The sequence below is a fragment of the Protopterus annectens genome, chromosome 8.part1 (assembly GCF_019279795.1).
Source record: "Protopterus annectens isolate FY-2018-M chromosome 8.part1, PAN1.0, whole genome shotgun sequence".
NCBI lineage: Eukaryota > Metazoa > Chordata > Ceratodontiformes > Protopteridae > Protopterus > Protopterus annectens.
The window spans coordinates 366868738-366884259 of record NC_056742.1 but is presented as its reverse complement, the minus strand read 5'-3'; the positions used below and the strand labels follow the sequence as shown (position 1 = coordinate 366884259).

The 15522-nt window shown below is 39.4% G+C and overlaps 1 protein-coding gene across 3 annotated transcripts in view; it reads right to left on the bottom strand.

Moving 5' to 3' along the window:
• DNAAF1 (dynein axonemal assembly factor 1) overlaps window positions 1-15522 on the bottom strand; it is a 1332504-nt gene that overhangs the window by 925021 nt on the left and 391961 nt on the right. For all 3 annotated transcript variants that reach the window (XM_044081943.1, XM_044081945.1, XM_044081944.1), the window contains exon 5: window positions 7574-7795. In XM_044081943.1, the coding sequence (XP_043937878.1) occupies window positions 7574-7795 (222 nt within the window). The remainder of the gene's footprint in view (window positions 1-7573; window positions 7796-15522) is intronic.

Below are 15522 nucleotides of genomic sequence, written 5' to 3'. Positions count from 1 at the left end.
GTGTGTTGGCACAGGAATTAGATAAATACATTTGAAAAAAAGAAGTTATCTACTCACCATGACATTCCGTGTCTGTTGTCCAGTATCTCACCTTCAGTCTTGCTGGTTGGGTTCAGAGCCGAAACTCGGCTCCAACTCGACCTGTACTAAAGCTTGAGAGCTTCTACTGGCTTGAGTCTGAGTCCAGTCCCATGGTGCTTAGCTGCTGTTCCCCAGATCTTGTTTGAGGGAGAAAGGTTCCTATGATATATTCAATAACCAAAAGGATAATATCTGAAACATATTGTCATAAAATTAAGAAGAAAGGGCAAGAAGGGACTCAGACCTTATCTGCCAATTTCTGAGAATTTTCCTCTAAATCCTCCAGGAGAGGGATGGCTGGAAGGGACGCAAGACTGAAGGTGAGATACTGGACAAAACATGGAACATTATGGTGAGTACGTAACTTCTTTATGTTATGTTGTCCCATCTCGCCTTCATTCTTGCTGGTTGGGACAGAGTCCCCAGCACCTTCTTCTTGGGTGGCTCAAGGGAATAAACTCTTCAGGACAGTGGAACCAAAGGATGCCCTGTTCTGGGAGGCAACATCTACTTTGTAATGAGTAATAAAGGTATGAGGGCTAACCCATGCAGCAACAGCACAAACTGAATCCAATGGAAGTCTGGATTGAAAGGCAATGGAGGTAGATACAGCTCTAGTTGAATGCCCTTTGATTTTCCCTGGTGGTTCTTTATTGTGGGAATCATAGACATATGTGATGGTCTCAGTAAGCCATTTGGACAAGGTAACTTTTGAGATTGCCAAACCTTTTTTTATTTTCTGAATAGGAGACAAGCAATTGGTCTGACTTTCTAAATTCTTTGGTCCTATGCAAGTAAAAACACAACTGTCTATGCACATCCAGTTGGTTGAGTTTATACTCTGCCTTGTTGCCATAGTTAGGAAAATACACCGGTAATTCTATATTTTGGTTTAAAGTCGCTTGAGAACAAACCTTCGCTAAGAAGGATTTGTTCTGAGGGAAACTCTGTCTTTATGGAAGATCAAATAAGGTGGGTGGATAGACAAGGCTTGCAACTCTGATACTCTCCTGGCTGAAGTAATTGCTGTCAGGAAGAATGTTTTCCAAGATAAAAATTTAAATGAACAAGGTAATGCTTGTTTGAAAAGGACTCAGGATCAAAGATGATAATACTAGATTGAGGTCCCAAGGAGGAGGAGGAGGTTCTCTGAAGGGTGGTCTTAACAGAAAGGTGCCCTTGAGGAAAGCTTTGCATAGTCTATAGGATATTAGACTGGATCCCAATTCTCCAAAATGATAATTAGAAATAGCAGCTAAATGAACTTGAATAGTGGCTGCCGCTGCTCCTTGATTAAAGGTTTCTGTTAAAAATTCCAGAATTGCAGGTATAGATGCTGTAAAGGGATCTGTATGTTTTTTTGTTAGCCCAACAAGAGAACCTCTTCCATTTGCTTGCACGGACTTTCCTAGTCATCTGCTTGTGTGAGGAGACTAGAATGTGATGAACTGGAGGGGACAATTCTAGAAGCCTGGCTAAGATCGTAAGTGGAGCAGCCAAGCTGTCAGCTTGAGGGTGTGGAGGGCAGGATGGAGCGTTCCTGAGTGATGTGTCAGAAGATCCGGCCCTGGGTCCAGGATCCATGGGTCCTCCTGAAGGTAGGGCCAAAGAAAGGGGAACCAAATCTGACGAGGCCAATATGGCACAGTGAAATTAACCTGCGACTCAACAACTTTGCTTTCTGGATAACCTTTGGAATCAAGGGAAAGGGGGGGAGGCATAAAGAAATCCCAGGGGCCAATCATGAACCAGTGCATTCCTCAGTGACTCTCCCAGAGGGGAGATTAGGGCAAAGTAGTTGCTGCATTTTGTACTGAAGGGAGTGGCAAAAGGTCGCAGCAAGGCTGGCCCCATTTGCGAAAAATTTGATTTGCAACTTCCTGATTGAACGACCACTCGTGAGGCATGAGAATCGCTCTGCTTAGCCTGTCTGCTATAACGTTGGATTTTCCTGGGATACGAGTTGCTGTCAGAAAGTGTTGAGAAGATATCGCCCCATTGCCAAACTCTCTGGGCCTCTTAACATAGGGAGTAGGATCTAGTTCCCCTGTTTGTTGATGTACCATACCACCAACATATTGTCTGTTTGAATTGCAATAGTCCCCGTGGGAAGAAAGTCCTGAAATGCTTGCAACACCAGAAGCACCGCCCTCATCTCTAGGACATTGATATGTAAATGGTACTCATGATCTTTTTAAACCCACTGGACCATCTGTCCCAGATAATGCCCCCCACCCCACCCTATCTGGGACTCGTCCGTAGTTACTGTAGCGATAGGTTGGGAAGTACAAACGGTCTGCCCATTGTTACCTGGATGGACTGAACCCACCAAAGTAGGTCCTTCTTGCAGGAGTGTGTTATGAGGATCACATGAGACATGGGTAACTCCTGCATGGACCATTGGGCGAAGAGTAGCCACTGCAATATTCGCATATGAAGTCATGCCATGAGAAGTAGTGCTATCGTAACTGCCATAGAGCCTACATCTTGCCTGTACTCTGTTCTTGTTGAGTAAGATAATCACTTGACTGCGTAATGTCTGGATCCTTTCTTGAGGTAGCTTTACCAACATGTCGTTTGTATTTAAATCTGCACCAATGAATGCAATATGCTGTGATGGCAATAAGGCAGATTTTTCTACATTTATAGTAATGCCTAGCTTTGAAAACAGATGGATGGTAAAGTCTCTTGCTTTGATTAGTAGCTGCTTGGTGGTGGCAGTTAGGAGCCAGTCATCTAAGTATGGAAACACCTGGAATACCTGACGTCTCAGATGAGATGTGACTACTGCCATGCATTTGGTGAACACCCTGGGGGCTGTGGTGAGTCCAAAGGGCAGAGCTCTGAACTGGTAATGACTGGTTCCCAGCTGGAAGTGTAGAAATCTTCTTGCACGCCTGTCCATCTTTATCTGGTAGTACACATCCTGAAGGTCTAATGAGCACATCCAGCTGTCTTTTCTCAGAAACAGGAGTTTAGACTGCAGTGTTACCATCCAGAATTTTGACTTTTTCACTGACTTGTTTAGTCTGCTGAAATCCAATATGGGTCTCCAGTCCCCTGTCTTTTTTGGAACTAAAAAGAACCTTGAGTAAATTCCGGATCCTAGTTGGTTTGCGGTGACGTCTTGGATGACTCTTTTCTCTAGCAACGTTTGGATTTCTAGTGTTACCTGATCCCTTTGACCGATTGGAATGTCTGGGATAAACTTTGACGGATGAGTTGGACACCGAAAGGGAATGTTGTATCCTCTGGATATAATGGACTGTCCCCATTTGTCTTGAGTCAAATTTAGCCAGGCTTCTGGGTACAGTGATTGTCTCCCCCTGACTGCCACCAGAGCTGGACAGTTGGGCCCCCCTTTCAGGAGCGCCAGAAGGGCTTACCAGAGAATGTATATCTGTTGCCCTGGTTATGTGGACCCCCCTCTGCCATGTGGATGGCGTCTTCTGTTATTTTCCCCTCTACCCCTGGGGGAAGGATCACCACGGGTGTCAGATAAGGCTCCTTTGGACTTGCAGAACCACATTTTTCTGCTCTTCTGACCTTTAGGAAAAGGTCTGGTAGGGGCGGAAAAACAGACTCCAATGGCAGACAGAGTCTTACCATCTTGTTGGCTCCTGGTGAGAGTTTCATTCACTTTCAGCCCAAACAATGATGAGCCATCAAAGGGAGTGTCAATAAAGGAAGAACGGAAGGGTTTGGCAAACTCACAAAGGCGCATCCAGGAATGTCTATGAAGAGCTATTCTTGTGCCTGCTGCCCTGCTCACTCCATTGGCTGCATAAGATATGAGGCGCGTGGAGGAGCTAGATATGGAGGTTAAGGTTGCAAGCTGGGAATTAACCTTATCAGATAAGTCCTGGGCTGTAGCACCTTGTAGGGTATCTCCTAGCTGTTTTAGGAGATCCATCTGAAGTTGCATGAAATGAGACAAATAATTCAGAGACCATAAGGTAAAGGCCACTGTGGAGAACATATGCTTCCAGTATCTGTCCATCGCATGAGAATCCTTGTTCAGTGGATGGACAGATACAGATGTTTCAGCTAACTCCTTTTTTGTGGCTGCTGCCACCACCACTGCATCTACAGGAACCCCTTTTGTTAAATACTGCCTATCTTCCAGGGCCATAATGAATTTTATTAGGCCTCCGCGGAACAGGGTCCACTGAGTCTGGAGAGTCCCACACCTTTCGAGTCACCAAACCCAGGAGTGGGTCGAAAGGTGGAGAGACCCAAGAAGTGGAGGGGCGAGAGCCAAATGCCTCCAGATATACCGACTTATCTTCAGAAGGGGAAAGGGACTTCCAGCCACCCCTCTGCTTAAGGATCTCCAGGATGTCTGAAAAGGAGACATCCTCAGAGGGTGACTGTGGGGACCCTTCTGAATCCTCTAAGTCAGTATCAGAAGTGACAGACTCAGGGGAGTCTACGTGCTTCCTCTTAAACTGTCTCTTCCGAGGGACCTCCTCGGGGGGGATGCTCTGGGGAGGTTATCGGAAGAGGAGGATCCACCCACTGTGGCTTCCTGGAGCACTGGCTGTCTACTCTGTGGGTGATGGAGGGGTAATGAAGAGGTGGACACTGGTCCCTTAAGGGGAAGAGAGGCTGGAGCCGAAGGTGGAGTAGACTCAGTGGAGAGCACACTCTGCATCACCTCGAAGGCACTGCGGTCCTGGGCCGAAAGAGACTCCGGTCCCGAGAGGAAGGGAGATCTCCACAGCACAGAGGAGGGTGGCTCTAAGGCAGATGTGGGAGCTGAAATCACCTGAGCAGACGTGCCGAATGGAAGAGCTGGTTCCGACAAGGGTTTGACTCTACTCTCCCCCCTGGACCGATGAGGGAGTGTCGGCCCCCAGGTCCCTCGATGGAAGAAAGCATCAAGGAAACCAGTGGAGACATCAGAGCCAAGATATCAGTAGTGAATTCTGGCTCCAGCGGTTCCAGCATGACTTCCATACTCTCTGGCTCCAAACTCGTTCAAGTTGGAGGAGGAATCAGCATAGCTGGGGGTACCTTTGTCGGCTCCATGATCCGATGGGCTGGGCTTGAGAGTATTTCTGCTAGGACCCGGGTACGAAGCAACCTCTTCACTACCCCCTCCATGTCATCATCCGATAGCCTGGAGGATCTAGAGGAATGACTCAAAGACTTGTGGCTACCTGCCTCCGACTGTAGTAAAGGAGATACCGGCATTGAGTGAACAGCCTCCAAGAACGGTGACTGGCTCCTTTTCCAGCTCCTCAATGGTTCCGATGAAACAGACGGAACAGAGGGAGAACCATGTTTTTCAGGACCGACAACTTTCAGAGCCAAAGAAGTATCAAGTTTCGTGCTGCTTGTCGGCTCAGACACTCAGACACCGGAGCCGATGAAGCAGCCTTTTTGGTTGTATCTGATTTTTTTGTCAGATTTCCTTCATCCAGTTTCAATAAGTCCCTTAATATAAGCTTATTCCTCCTCTCCTGCAAGACCCTGGAGCTAAAACTATGGCAGATGGAGCAGGAATCCTGGAGATGGAGTGGTCCCAGACAGTACACACAACTAGTGTGTCCGTCAGTAATGGACATTTTTTGAGTGCAGGAATCGGACTTTTTAAATCCTGACTTGTGTTCCTTAGTTGGTTCCTTAGACATGACTAGCTATAAGGAAAAAAACACTTTATATACACGTTAGAAAAAACTTACATCTTTTATGAAAAGAGAAAGATAGCAAAAACAGGAAGGTATCTAATTTTTTTTATATATATATATATATATATATATATATATATATTTTTTTTTTTATAAGAGAAGAGTAGGAAAGGGAGGAGGAGAAGTCTCTAAGTTAAATGACTATCTTCTCCACTGGAGGAGACACCTCTAACTTAAACGGAGGAAAAGAAGGAAGAGAAGGGACAATAATCCTCTAATTTAAACAGATTCTTGAGGAGACAACAAGGCCCAAAGAAAAAAACAGCCGCAAAGGTGAAAATACAAGGTCAGAGAGCAAACAAATAGCACAAGGCTATTACGATAGAACTAGTAAGTAATAATAAATAATAATTAGGAGGTAACTGGTATAAAGATATAAAATATAACATTTTACAAGCCTGAACCAGTGTAGACAATTCTGAAGCTTCAAGCAGCAAACGAGATCTGGGGAACAGCCACTAAGCACCATGGAAGAGGACTCAGCCTTGAGCCAGTAGAAGCTTTCGAGCTTTAGTATAGGCCGAGTCGGAGCCGAGTTTCGGCTCCGAACCCAACCAGCAAGAAGGCGAGTTAGGACAACATAACATCATAGCTTTTAGTGCTCCTAACCCAATAGACCACTGAAAACACCCACTGTAATTCTATATGCAAATATATGTGCACATTTTAACTTCATTATTTAGCTTTTGTTTTTATTTTTTTATTTTCCTTAATGTGCATTATTTCACTAAAAGGCAAGAAGATGTACCTAACAGTATTCCAGAACAGTAATACTTTAATTAGAATAAGCTTAAAAGTGTTAAAAACTAACTTCTTTTTAACAGAAGCTGGACAATTCTTCAATATTGATGTTTCTAGCCTTGACTTGGTATAGAAAGAAAAAGCCCTGACTGCTTTCTCAGGCGGCCAAAACTCGACTAGAACTCAGGCACACAACAGCACTAGCAAGACAGAATGGGCATAACTACCCAGGATGGGAAGGGGGGGTTTTGAGAATGTCAAGCAAGGTTTTTCATAGCAATGGTGGAGGTTGGAACATGAGGAGACTGCCAGGCTGGGGTTGCAGGTTGGCCAAGAGGAATGGTCTCTCAGAGCCTAGTGTGGCTACACCTTCAAGGCCATGCCTCATTGCTCATCCAGCACAAAAAAATGATGCCATCATGCAAGGGGAGGGTTCGTGACCAAACTCTTACACTAAGATAATTTCCTTCTGAGAGTAGCAGTGACAGTTTGTCTGTCCACTTCCCATCAGATCTTGATAGTCTGCAGTTAGAAGTCTGGTCAACCCAGCTTGGAGAGTGCAAATACAGAATACCTTTGATGGGATGCTTAGCATGCACCATGATGGGGGAAGTAGAGACTTATAGAGGGTCATGCTGCAGTAGAAGTCAGGATTACATTCAAACAAACCTGCTAGCAAAAGGTAATAGTAATGTTTCATCAAAAAAGGTTTTATCAAATGTTAAGAAATAAAAGTCAAATGTTTCAAATTATTTTAATAAGAAGACTTGTGACCACAGACTCAAGAAGCAAAACAATTCATTGTTTTATAGCAATTACCAACTTTCAATAGAAAAATTTTCCCCATGATGCTTATTGTCTTTTAGCAAAATCATTGTGTGCCAGATTTCTCAGATCACAAACCTTTCAATAACATCTGGATATAAGAATATGCAGTCTTGCAAATGGATGATTCGGTTAACTAGCAACATTTGTCAGCTCACCAGATTATGGATTTCTTAGCAACAGTTTAACACACATTTTTAAGAAATTGATGTAAGTTTTCATGAAATACTCACAGAGGTTTTCTATTGTTTTTATGTAGTTGTTGCTAAGGTTCAGAGAGTCCAGCTTTTGAAGTGCATCCAAGTTCTCGATCTTGTGTAAAAGGTTTTGCTGCAAGAAAAGGCAGCGCATATCAACTAAAGAATTCAAGTTCTCAATTTTCTGAAGGCCATTACACTCCAGCCATAAGCACTTCAACCCTGTGTACTCCTCAAGGTTCTCAATAGTTGAAAATCCTGCAAGATTATCAAATGTGGTTGATGAAAAATAATCAAATTAGCAAACCAAGATAAAATAGAGTTGTTCTTTCTAATGAATATATTCATAAAATAATTTATTTTAGATTAATTTGTTTACTAGTTTTATACAACATCATAAAGCTTTCTAATGAAATATTTTAACATACGAGGGGATATAAGTAACATACAAACAACTATAACAATCTAATTCAGGGTCATAGGGGAACCAAAGCCAATCCAGCATTATTTTAGCACTCAGCAGTGCATGACAAAGAAACTGATCTTGGATGAGGTGCCACCCCACTAAAGAGCATACACAACAGAAACACACACCTACATCCTCGCAGAGCTACAAGAAATTTTAAGGCTCACCTTCTCATGAGTGGCAAATCTTAAACACAAAGGAAGAAATGGCAATACCTAGTGAAAACCCTTACAGACACAAACAGGACATGCAGACTGCACAGAAGGTATCCCAGCTAAGAATCAAACTGGAAAACTAAGCAATATAAGGCAGCAGAGCTACTCTCTGCACCACTGCCCCACTCACAACTTCATATATTAAATTCAAGTACATCAACATGCAGGTAAAAATTAAATATAATAATTTGTATGACAACAGTTCCATCTCAAAACCAAACATGCTAAAAAGAAAATTGGTTTAAGAATAGTGCACTGTTCTATTGTCTGTCGAAATATAAACCCGGAAAATGTATATACTTGCAGCCATATATATTACTACTACTATCAGCAAGTGCATAAATAACCTACCTGCTGTTTTAAAATTAAATTATGTTTATTCTTCAGTGTACACAACACAGGTTCATAGGTGCTTACTAGGCTACTGATCTGCAAGGACCTTAAGGTGCACAGCTTTACATTCTCATGGTAGATTTTACTCCTTATACTTTTGTGAATAAATAACTCAGAAATGGGCAAAACAAGATATGTTGGGACAGTTACATGCTGCCCATATCCATGAGGGACAAGCATATTAAACAGAGTGAATTTGCCTTTACCCATCCATTCATCCAAATTACATTTGAATAAAGTAAGAGAGGCACTTTAAGTGTAGTGGAAGATGGTTCTAAAGAAGTGGAATTATCTGTGATACCCGTCATAGTCTGGCAACTGATGTACAGGTTAAAGTTGTGAGTTTTAGTTCCAGTGGTACAGAGTTCGACTGCCTTAGCCCTAATATGCTTCCTGTTCAAACCCAAACAAGTCATTTAACTAGTCATTGTTCCTGGGTCTTCCCTGAAAAGGGACTGTGTGTCCAGTGGGCCTACCTGTTTAACAAACAGGTGTTATTATGATCAATTTGACATGTTCTATTTATGTTGCAGAACATTAGTTCCCTTGAGCCTGTGTTTATGCCACCATTGGACTTGTGAATGTATAATAAGGTCTCAGTAGTGTATATCATACCAAGAAGAGGGGACAAGGCTTTAATATGGTCTACATTTTTATGATTAGGACCTTGGCTTTCTTGTTGAGGAAGCATTGTGGTCATTCCAGTTGTGACAAGCATTTGGACAAGTGTGTACCAAAAGGGGCACTATATTCAATGATTAGCCTAATAAAGGTTGTATACAGTGGAATGATTACATCCCTGGACCTGGATGCTATACTTCGAAGAATAAGGTGCAAATGAAAAACAACTTTCTTACAATAGTAGATGAATGCTGGTAAAAGAGCAGTTTGTTGTCATCATAGGTTCTCATATCCCCGAATAGGATTCGTTTTTCAGGGGTATGTTGTCAATGTGATGGTTACAAGGGGACTTATACTTAACAAGGATATGATTATACATTACTTGACATTTTGTTTTAGTCCATGGTTTTAACACCAACTGTTTGTTTGGGAAGGCCCTCTTACAAGATCAGTGTCCTCTGGGGAGTTTATGATGGCATGAAGTTTGCAATCATTTGCAAATTTGGTCAGCCATAAACCCTTAACATTAGATTTGACCTCCGAGAAGTAAATGCTAAAGAAAAGGGGTCCAAGGACTGAACCTTGTGGAACACCACTACTGACAGGTGTTTTAGAGGAGATAGAGACACCACCCTTTAAAAACTGGGTTATTTTTGTGAATCAATTTGCTATCCAATGAGATGTTTAGGGATCTATATTTAGCTAGGAGAGTTCATCTACAATAACTGAGAATAGGATTATGTTAAATGCCTTGGGTGTGTTCTGATCTACCCTAATCCATTGCTACAGTAACTAGGTCAAACAACTGTATTTTATTCACACAGGCATTAGCCAGATGGCAGGCTCGAACCCTATATCTTATTCTTGAGAGGTAAAGATCTCACCCTTTATGACAACCAAGTTTAAGAAAGGATTTTATTTTTTTATGAAAGGATAATTTTTAACACCTTTATTGAATTATCACTTAAGACATAAACAAACAATGTCAACATGCTCACATTTATACAATTATTACCAATCCAGCATTACATAAATTGATCACTCATCCTCCAAAACATTATTCTGCATGTAGTGTTCCCACAATTTCCATTTTTTATGGAATTTCCTCCAACACTTTTCTAAAGATCCATTTCCAATTCTTTTATCTCTGTTACAACATTTACTACCTCAAATACAATTGGCTTAGACTGAGCTTTCCATTTTCTAGTAATTGCCTTTTTGGCAGCCACCAGGATTAAACTTAACAATGCCCTATTATGTCTGGGCAATTCAGATCCTGCATCCCGGCTCAAAAATCATTTCCTTATTTACATCCATTTGTTCGCCCAATATATCTCACACAGTATTCTGTAGGGAATTTTTAAAGTCTGCCAGTTCATTAAACTCCCAAAACATATTTTCCCAGTTTTCTTTTTCTTCCCTATCATACCTCCAACATTTGCCATCTACCTGAAGAAAAGTTCTTTGGAGTCTGCTTGGGGTATAAAAGTACCTATGCAAAAACTTCCAAGAAAGAATCCTGAATCTTCTAGATTGTGTTACATATTTGAGAGCCATACATATGTCCTCCCATTGTTTCTTTATGAATTGCTTATGCAGTCTCTCTTCTCAATCTTTTCTAACCTCCTCTGATTTTAGTCCTATAATTATCATACAATACTTTATATACACTACTAATTATCCCTTTTTTAAAAGCAGCTTCTGTTCTAGATTCAACTAAATACTCTACTAGAGCAGGTATTTCACTTAGGATTCCCCTACCCCTTTCTCTTTACCTATACTCCGATATCAATCCCTAATTTGGAAGGCAATTGCTAGCCTGCAGTCCAAATGTCTTATTGGCCTCTTCCCACTCTATTACCTTTCCCTCTATATTTATTTTCTCCCAGTACTTTGGTTCCTTTACCAATGTTCTCAAGTAAATTCTAGGCCCCTCTTGCTTATTCTCTGTATCATTAACTGCAGACATCCCTATCGGCAGAATCTTCTTCCTCCATTCTGCTGTTGACTTAGTTCTTACAATACTTTAAGCTACTTTATAAATATAATATTTTGTAAAACTGGTGTTATTCTCTAGGATCTGCATCCAAAATTCTACTCCCTTATTTCTTTAATGTCCCCTGCTTCATTATCCCTTTCCAGTTTAAACTATAGCTTCCTTCTTGCTTTATGTACATAAGCCTAAAGTAAGGCACACACGGAGCTCAGCAAAATGGACAACTGCTTTAATGTACAAGCACAAAAACAATCCACAGGAAGCTAAATCACAGCAGCACAGCACAGCAAACGAAATTGCAAAGCAGAAGCAACAGCACAATAATGCTGTAAAGTTAATCCACATACGTTTTCGTCACAATAACTTCATCAGATACCCAACCTCTCTTCCCTTGGTGAACAAATAAACTAATCTAATTCAAATGAACCAATGAGTGAACAAATTCAATTACATGTGCAAAATGCTTTAAAACACATGTACCTTAAAGGTGAATGAATCTAAAAGTTAAAACCAAAAGTATATATAATAAATAGATATAATAAATATATATGTATATATATTTTGTTATATAAAATGCTTCAAACATAAACCTTAGTTAAAATTGCTTTGTTAAACACAAGTATTACCAGCACAAACCTAAAATGCTTCTAAAAATGTTTTTTTTTCAAAAGCAGAAGCTAAATTGAATCCAAAATACAATGAAATAGCACCATCTTGTGGAAATTAAATTAAATGCATGTTCATCTTATTAAGATAAATACATGTATTATTATTATTAAAATAAACCATAAAATGCTTGCATATATAATATATAAAATTATTTAAAAATATAAATATTATAATAACATACTATAATTTAGCTGATCTCAATTTTAGCACAGGTTTCAAGGATAACATTTCATTTAAACCAGGGGCAGAACTTGCATCAAGAATAATTTGCCAATATAGCTCCCTATATTCCAACTGAGTCTCCCAAGGCCCTCCCCTGGGGTCTCGTGGGACTACTTTTATGACAAAAAACTGAAACTTAGATTTTCCACAATTGTTTTGATGTTTAAACAGAGCATTATTATCTTTCAATTTCCTTATCTCATATAAATACTCGTAAATTCTCTGCCTCAATTTCCTCTAGGTCTTGCCAACGTAAAAAGAGTCACAAATTTCACATGTAGCAATATAAATCACTCCTGTGGCATTACAGTTGGCAAAACCTTGAGTAGTAATATACTTGTTCCTCTTTTTCAAAATAATAGAATCACCTTCTTTGATGTTAATGCAATATGGGCAACGCCCGCATTTTCGTGTCCCTTTTTTTGTTATTGTTATTAGTGGGGTTAAGGAAGTTTGTCCCTTCCAATATATTCTTGATGTTACATCCCTTCCTATATACACATTTAAATGGATTTTCAAAGATATGATTTAAACCAGACAAACTAGCAAATTTTTTCCATTCTTTACTAAGAATACTTCTCACCAGATTACTCTCCCCATCAAAAGTGGTAAACATGGCAGAATGAAAACCTTTTTCTAAAGTTGTGGCAATAGCAGTGTTTGCTTCAATATTTTGTACTTCCAATGTAGGTAGGGGTGCACCCAAAATTGGAGCAAATCTTCCTGTTCTTCCTTCCTTAACCTCTACAATAACTGACATTAGGAGATCTATTGGGTACCCCCTTGCTCCAAACATACTCTTAATAAATTCACATTCAGTATTAAAATCCAGATCGTCTGACGTCATCCTACTGGCTCTCACCAACTGACCTTTAACTATTGCTCTTTTTTGAAAATGTGGGTGAGAGCTTGTATAATGTAAGTAAGCATTAGAAAATGTATCTTTTCTAAAAATGTTTGATTTAAAACCTTCCCCCATTCTCTGTATATTTACATCTAAAAAACACAATTCGACTTCATCTACTTTATAGGTAAATTTAAAAAAAATAGTTGTATTTGAAATATAATCAAAAAATTCCATGAATTTATTAAGAGTATGTTTGGAGCAAGGGGGTAGCCAATAGATCTCCTAACATCAGTTATTGTAGAGGTTAAGGAAGGAAGAACAGGAAGATTTGCTCCAATTTTTGGTGTACCCCTACCTACATTGGAAGTACAAAATATTGAGGCAAACACTGCTATTGCCACAACTTTAGAAAAAGGCTTTCAGTCTGCCATGTTTACCACTTTTGACAGGGAGAGTAATCTGGTGAGAAGTATTCTTAGTAAAGAATGGACAAAAATTGCTAGTTTGTCTGATTTAAATCATCTTTGAAAATCCATTTAAATGTGTATATAGGAAGGGACGGAACATCAAGAATATATTGGAAGGGACAAGCTTCCTTAACCCCACTAATTAACAATAACAAAAAAGGGACACGAAAATGCGGGTGTTGCCCATATTGCATTAACATCAAGGAAGGTGATTCTATTCTTTTGAAAAAGAGGAACAAGTATATTACTACTCAAGGTTTTGCCAACTGTAATACCACAGGAGTGACTTATATTGCTACATGTGAAATCTGTGACTCTTTTTACGTTGGCAAGACCGAGGGGAAATTGAGGCAGAGAATTTACAAGCATTTATATGAGATAAGGAAAAGAAAAGATAATAATGCTCTGTTTAAACATCAAAACAATTGTGGCAAAGCTAAATTTCAGTTTTTTGTCATAGAAGTAGTCCCACGAGACCCCAGGGGAGAGCCTTGGGAGACTCGGTTGGAATATAGGGAGCTATATTGGCAAATTATTCTTGATGCAAGTTCTGCCCCTGGTTTAAATTAAATGTTATCCTTGAAACCTGTGCTGAAATTGAGATCAGCTAAATTATAATATGTTATTATTATAATATTTATATTTATATTTTTAAATAATTTTATATATTATACATGCAAGCATTTTATGGTTTATTTTAATAATAATACATGTATTTATCTTAACAAGATGAACATGCATTTAATTTATTTCCACAAGATGGTGCTATTTCATTGTATTTTGGATTCAATTTAGCTTCTGCTTTCGAAAAAACATTTTTAGAAGCATTTCAGGTTTGTGCTGGTAATACTTCTATTTAACAAACCAATTTTAAATAAGGTTTATGTTTGAAGCATTTTATATAACTATATATATATATATATATATATATATATATATATATATATACACATATTTATTTATTATATATACTAATTATTAATATTAACTTTTTAGATTCATTCACCTTTAAGATACATGTGTTTTAAAGCATTTTGTATGTGTAATTGAATTTGTTCACTCATTGGTTCATTTGAATTAGATTAGTTTGTTTATTCACCAAAGGAAGAGAGGTTAGGTATCTGATGAAGTTATTGTGACGAAAATGTATGTGGATTAACTTTACAGCGTTATTGTGCTGTTGCTTGTGCTTTGCAATTTCGTTTGCTGTGCTGTGCTGCTGTGATTTAGCTTCCTGTGGATTGTTTTTGTGCTTGTTCATTAAAGCAGTTGTCCATTTTGCTGAGCTCCGTGTGTGCCTTACTTCAGGTTTACCAGTTTTTATCTTGGGCACTCAGACCACTGGTTTGGTTTATTGTTTTTTTGTGTGGTCATGGAATCCTCTGCATCGGACGCTTCTGTTATTGAAACAACTGCAACTGCAGTTAAAGGAGGTGAACTGGGGGAGCTTCAGAAGCTCGTAGGTCAGATATCCCAACTTGTGGGCTTGCTTACACCCTTAACACAAACTTTGATATCTTCGATTCCCTGTAACCAGGAGAGACTCGCCAGTTCAGCTTCGAATGAAGGAACCATTTCCCAATTAGATTCACAGTATGGCCAGGGTGTCCAGCCTCATCGTAAGAGCTTGGATGGTTTTCCTAATATTTCTTTACCAGCAAGTTCATCTGGAACTTCAGTTTTGAAACCTGAGAATGGAAGTATTGCAACTTCAACGGGTGTTGTACATCAAAATAATGCAGGCACTATTCAAAGATATTCTTGATTTTAAACTTGATTTTAAACAGATGCCTATACCTCAACACAATAATTATAGTGGTAGCTACACCACTTTAATTTCGGACTTGGATAATATGCTTTTTAAGTTTAAAGCATTGGAAATGGACAACATGTATCTTAAACATTGTTTGCAATTGAACATTATTCCTAAAGGTCTTCGGGTGTGTAAATACCCCAACAATGTTGTGGAAAACTCAGACTTTCATAAGGACCTTATTTATGCATTTGATAAATGTGGGTTTGAAATTATGAAGGCTATAATTAGAAACAATGAGTTAGAAATGGATAAAATGTTTTCTCAGATTGAAAT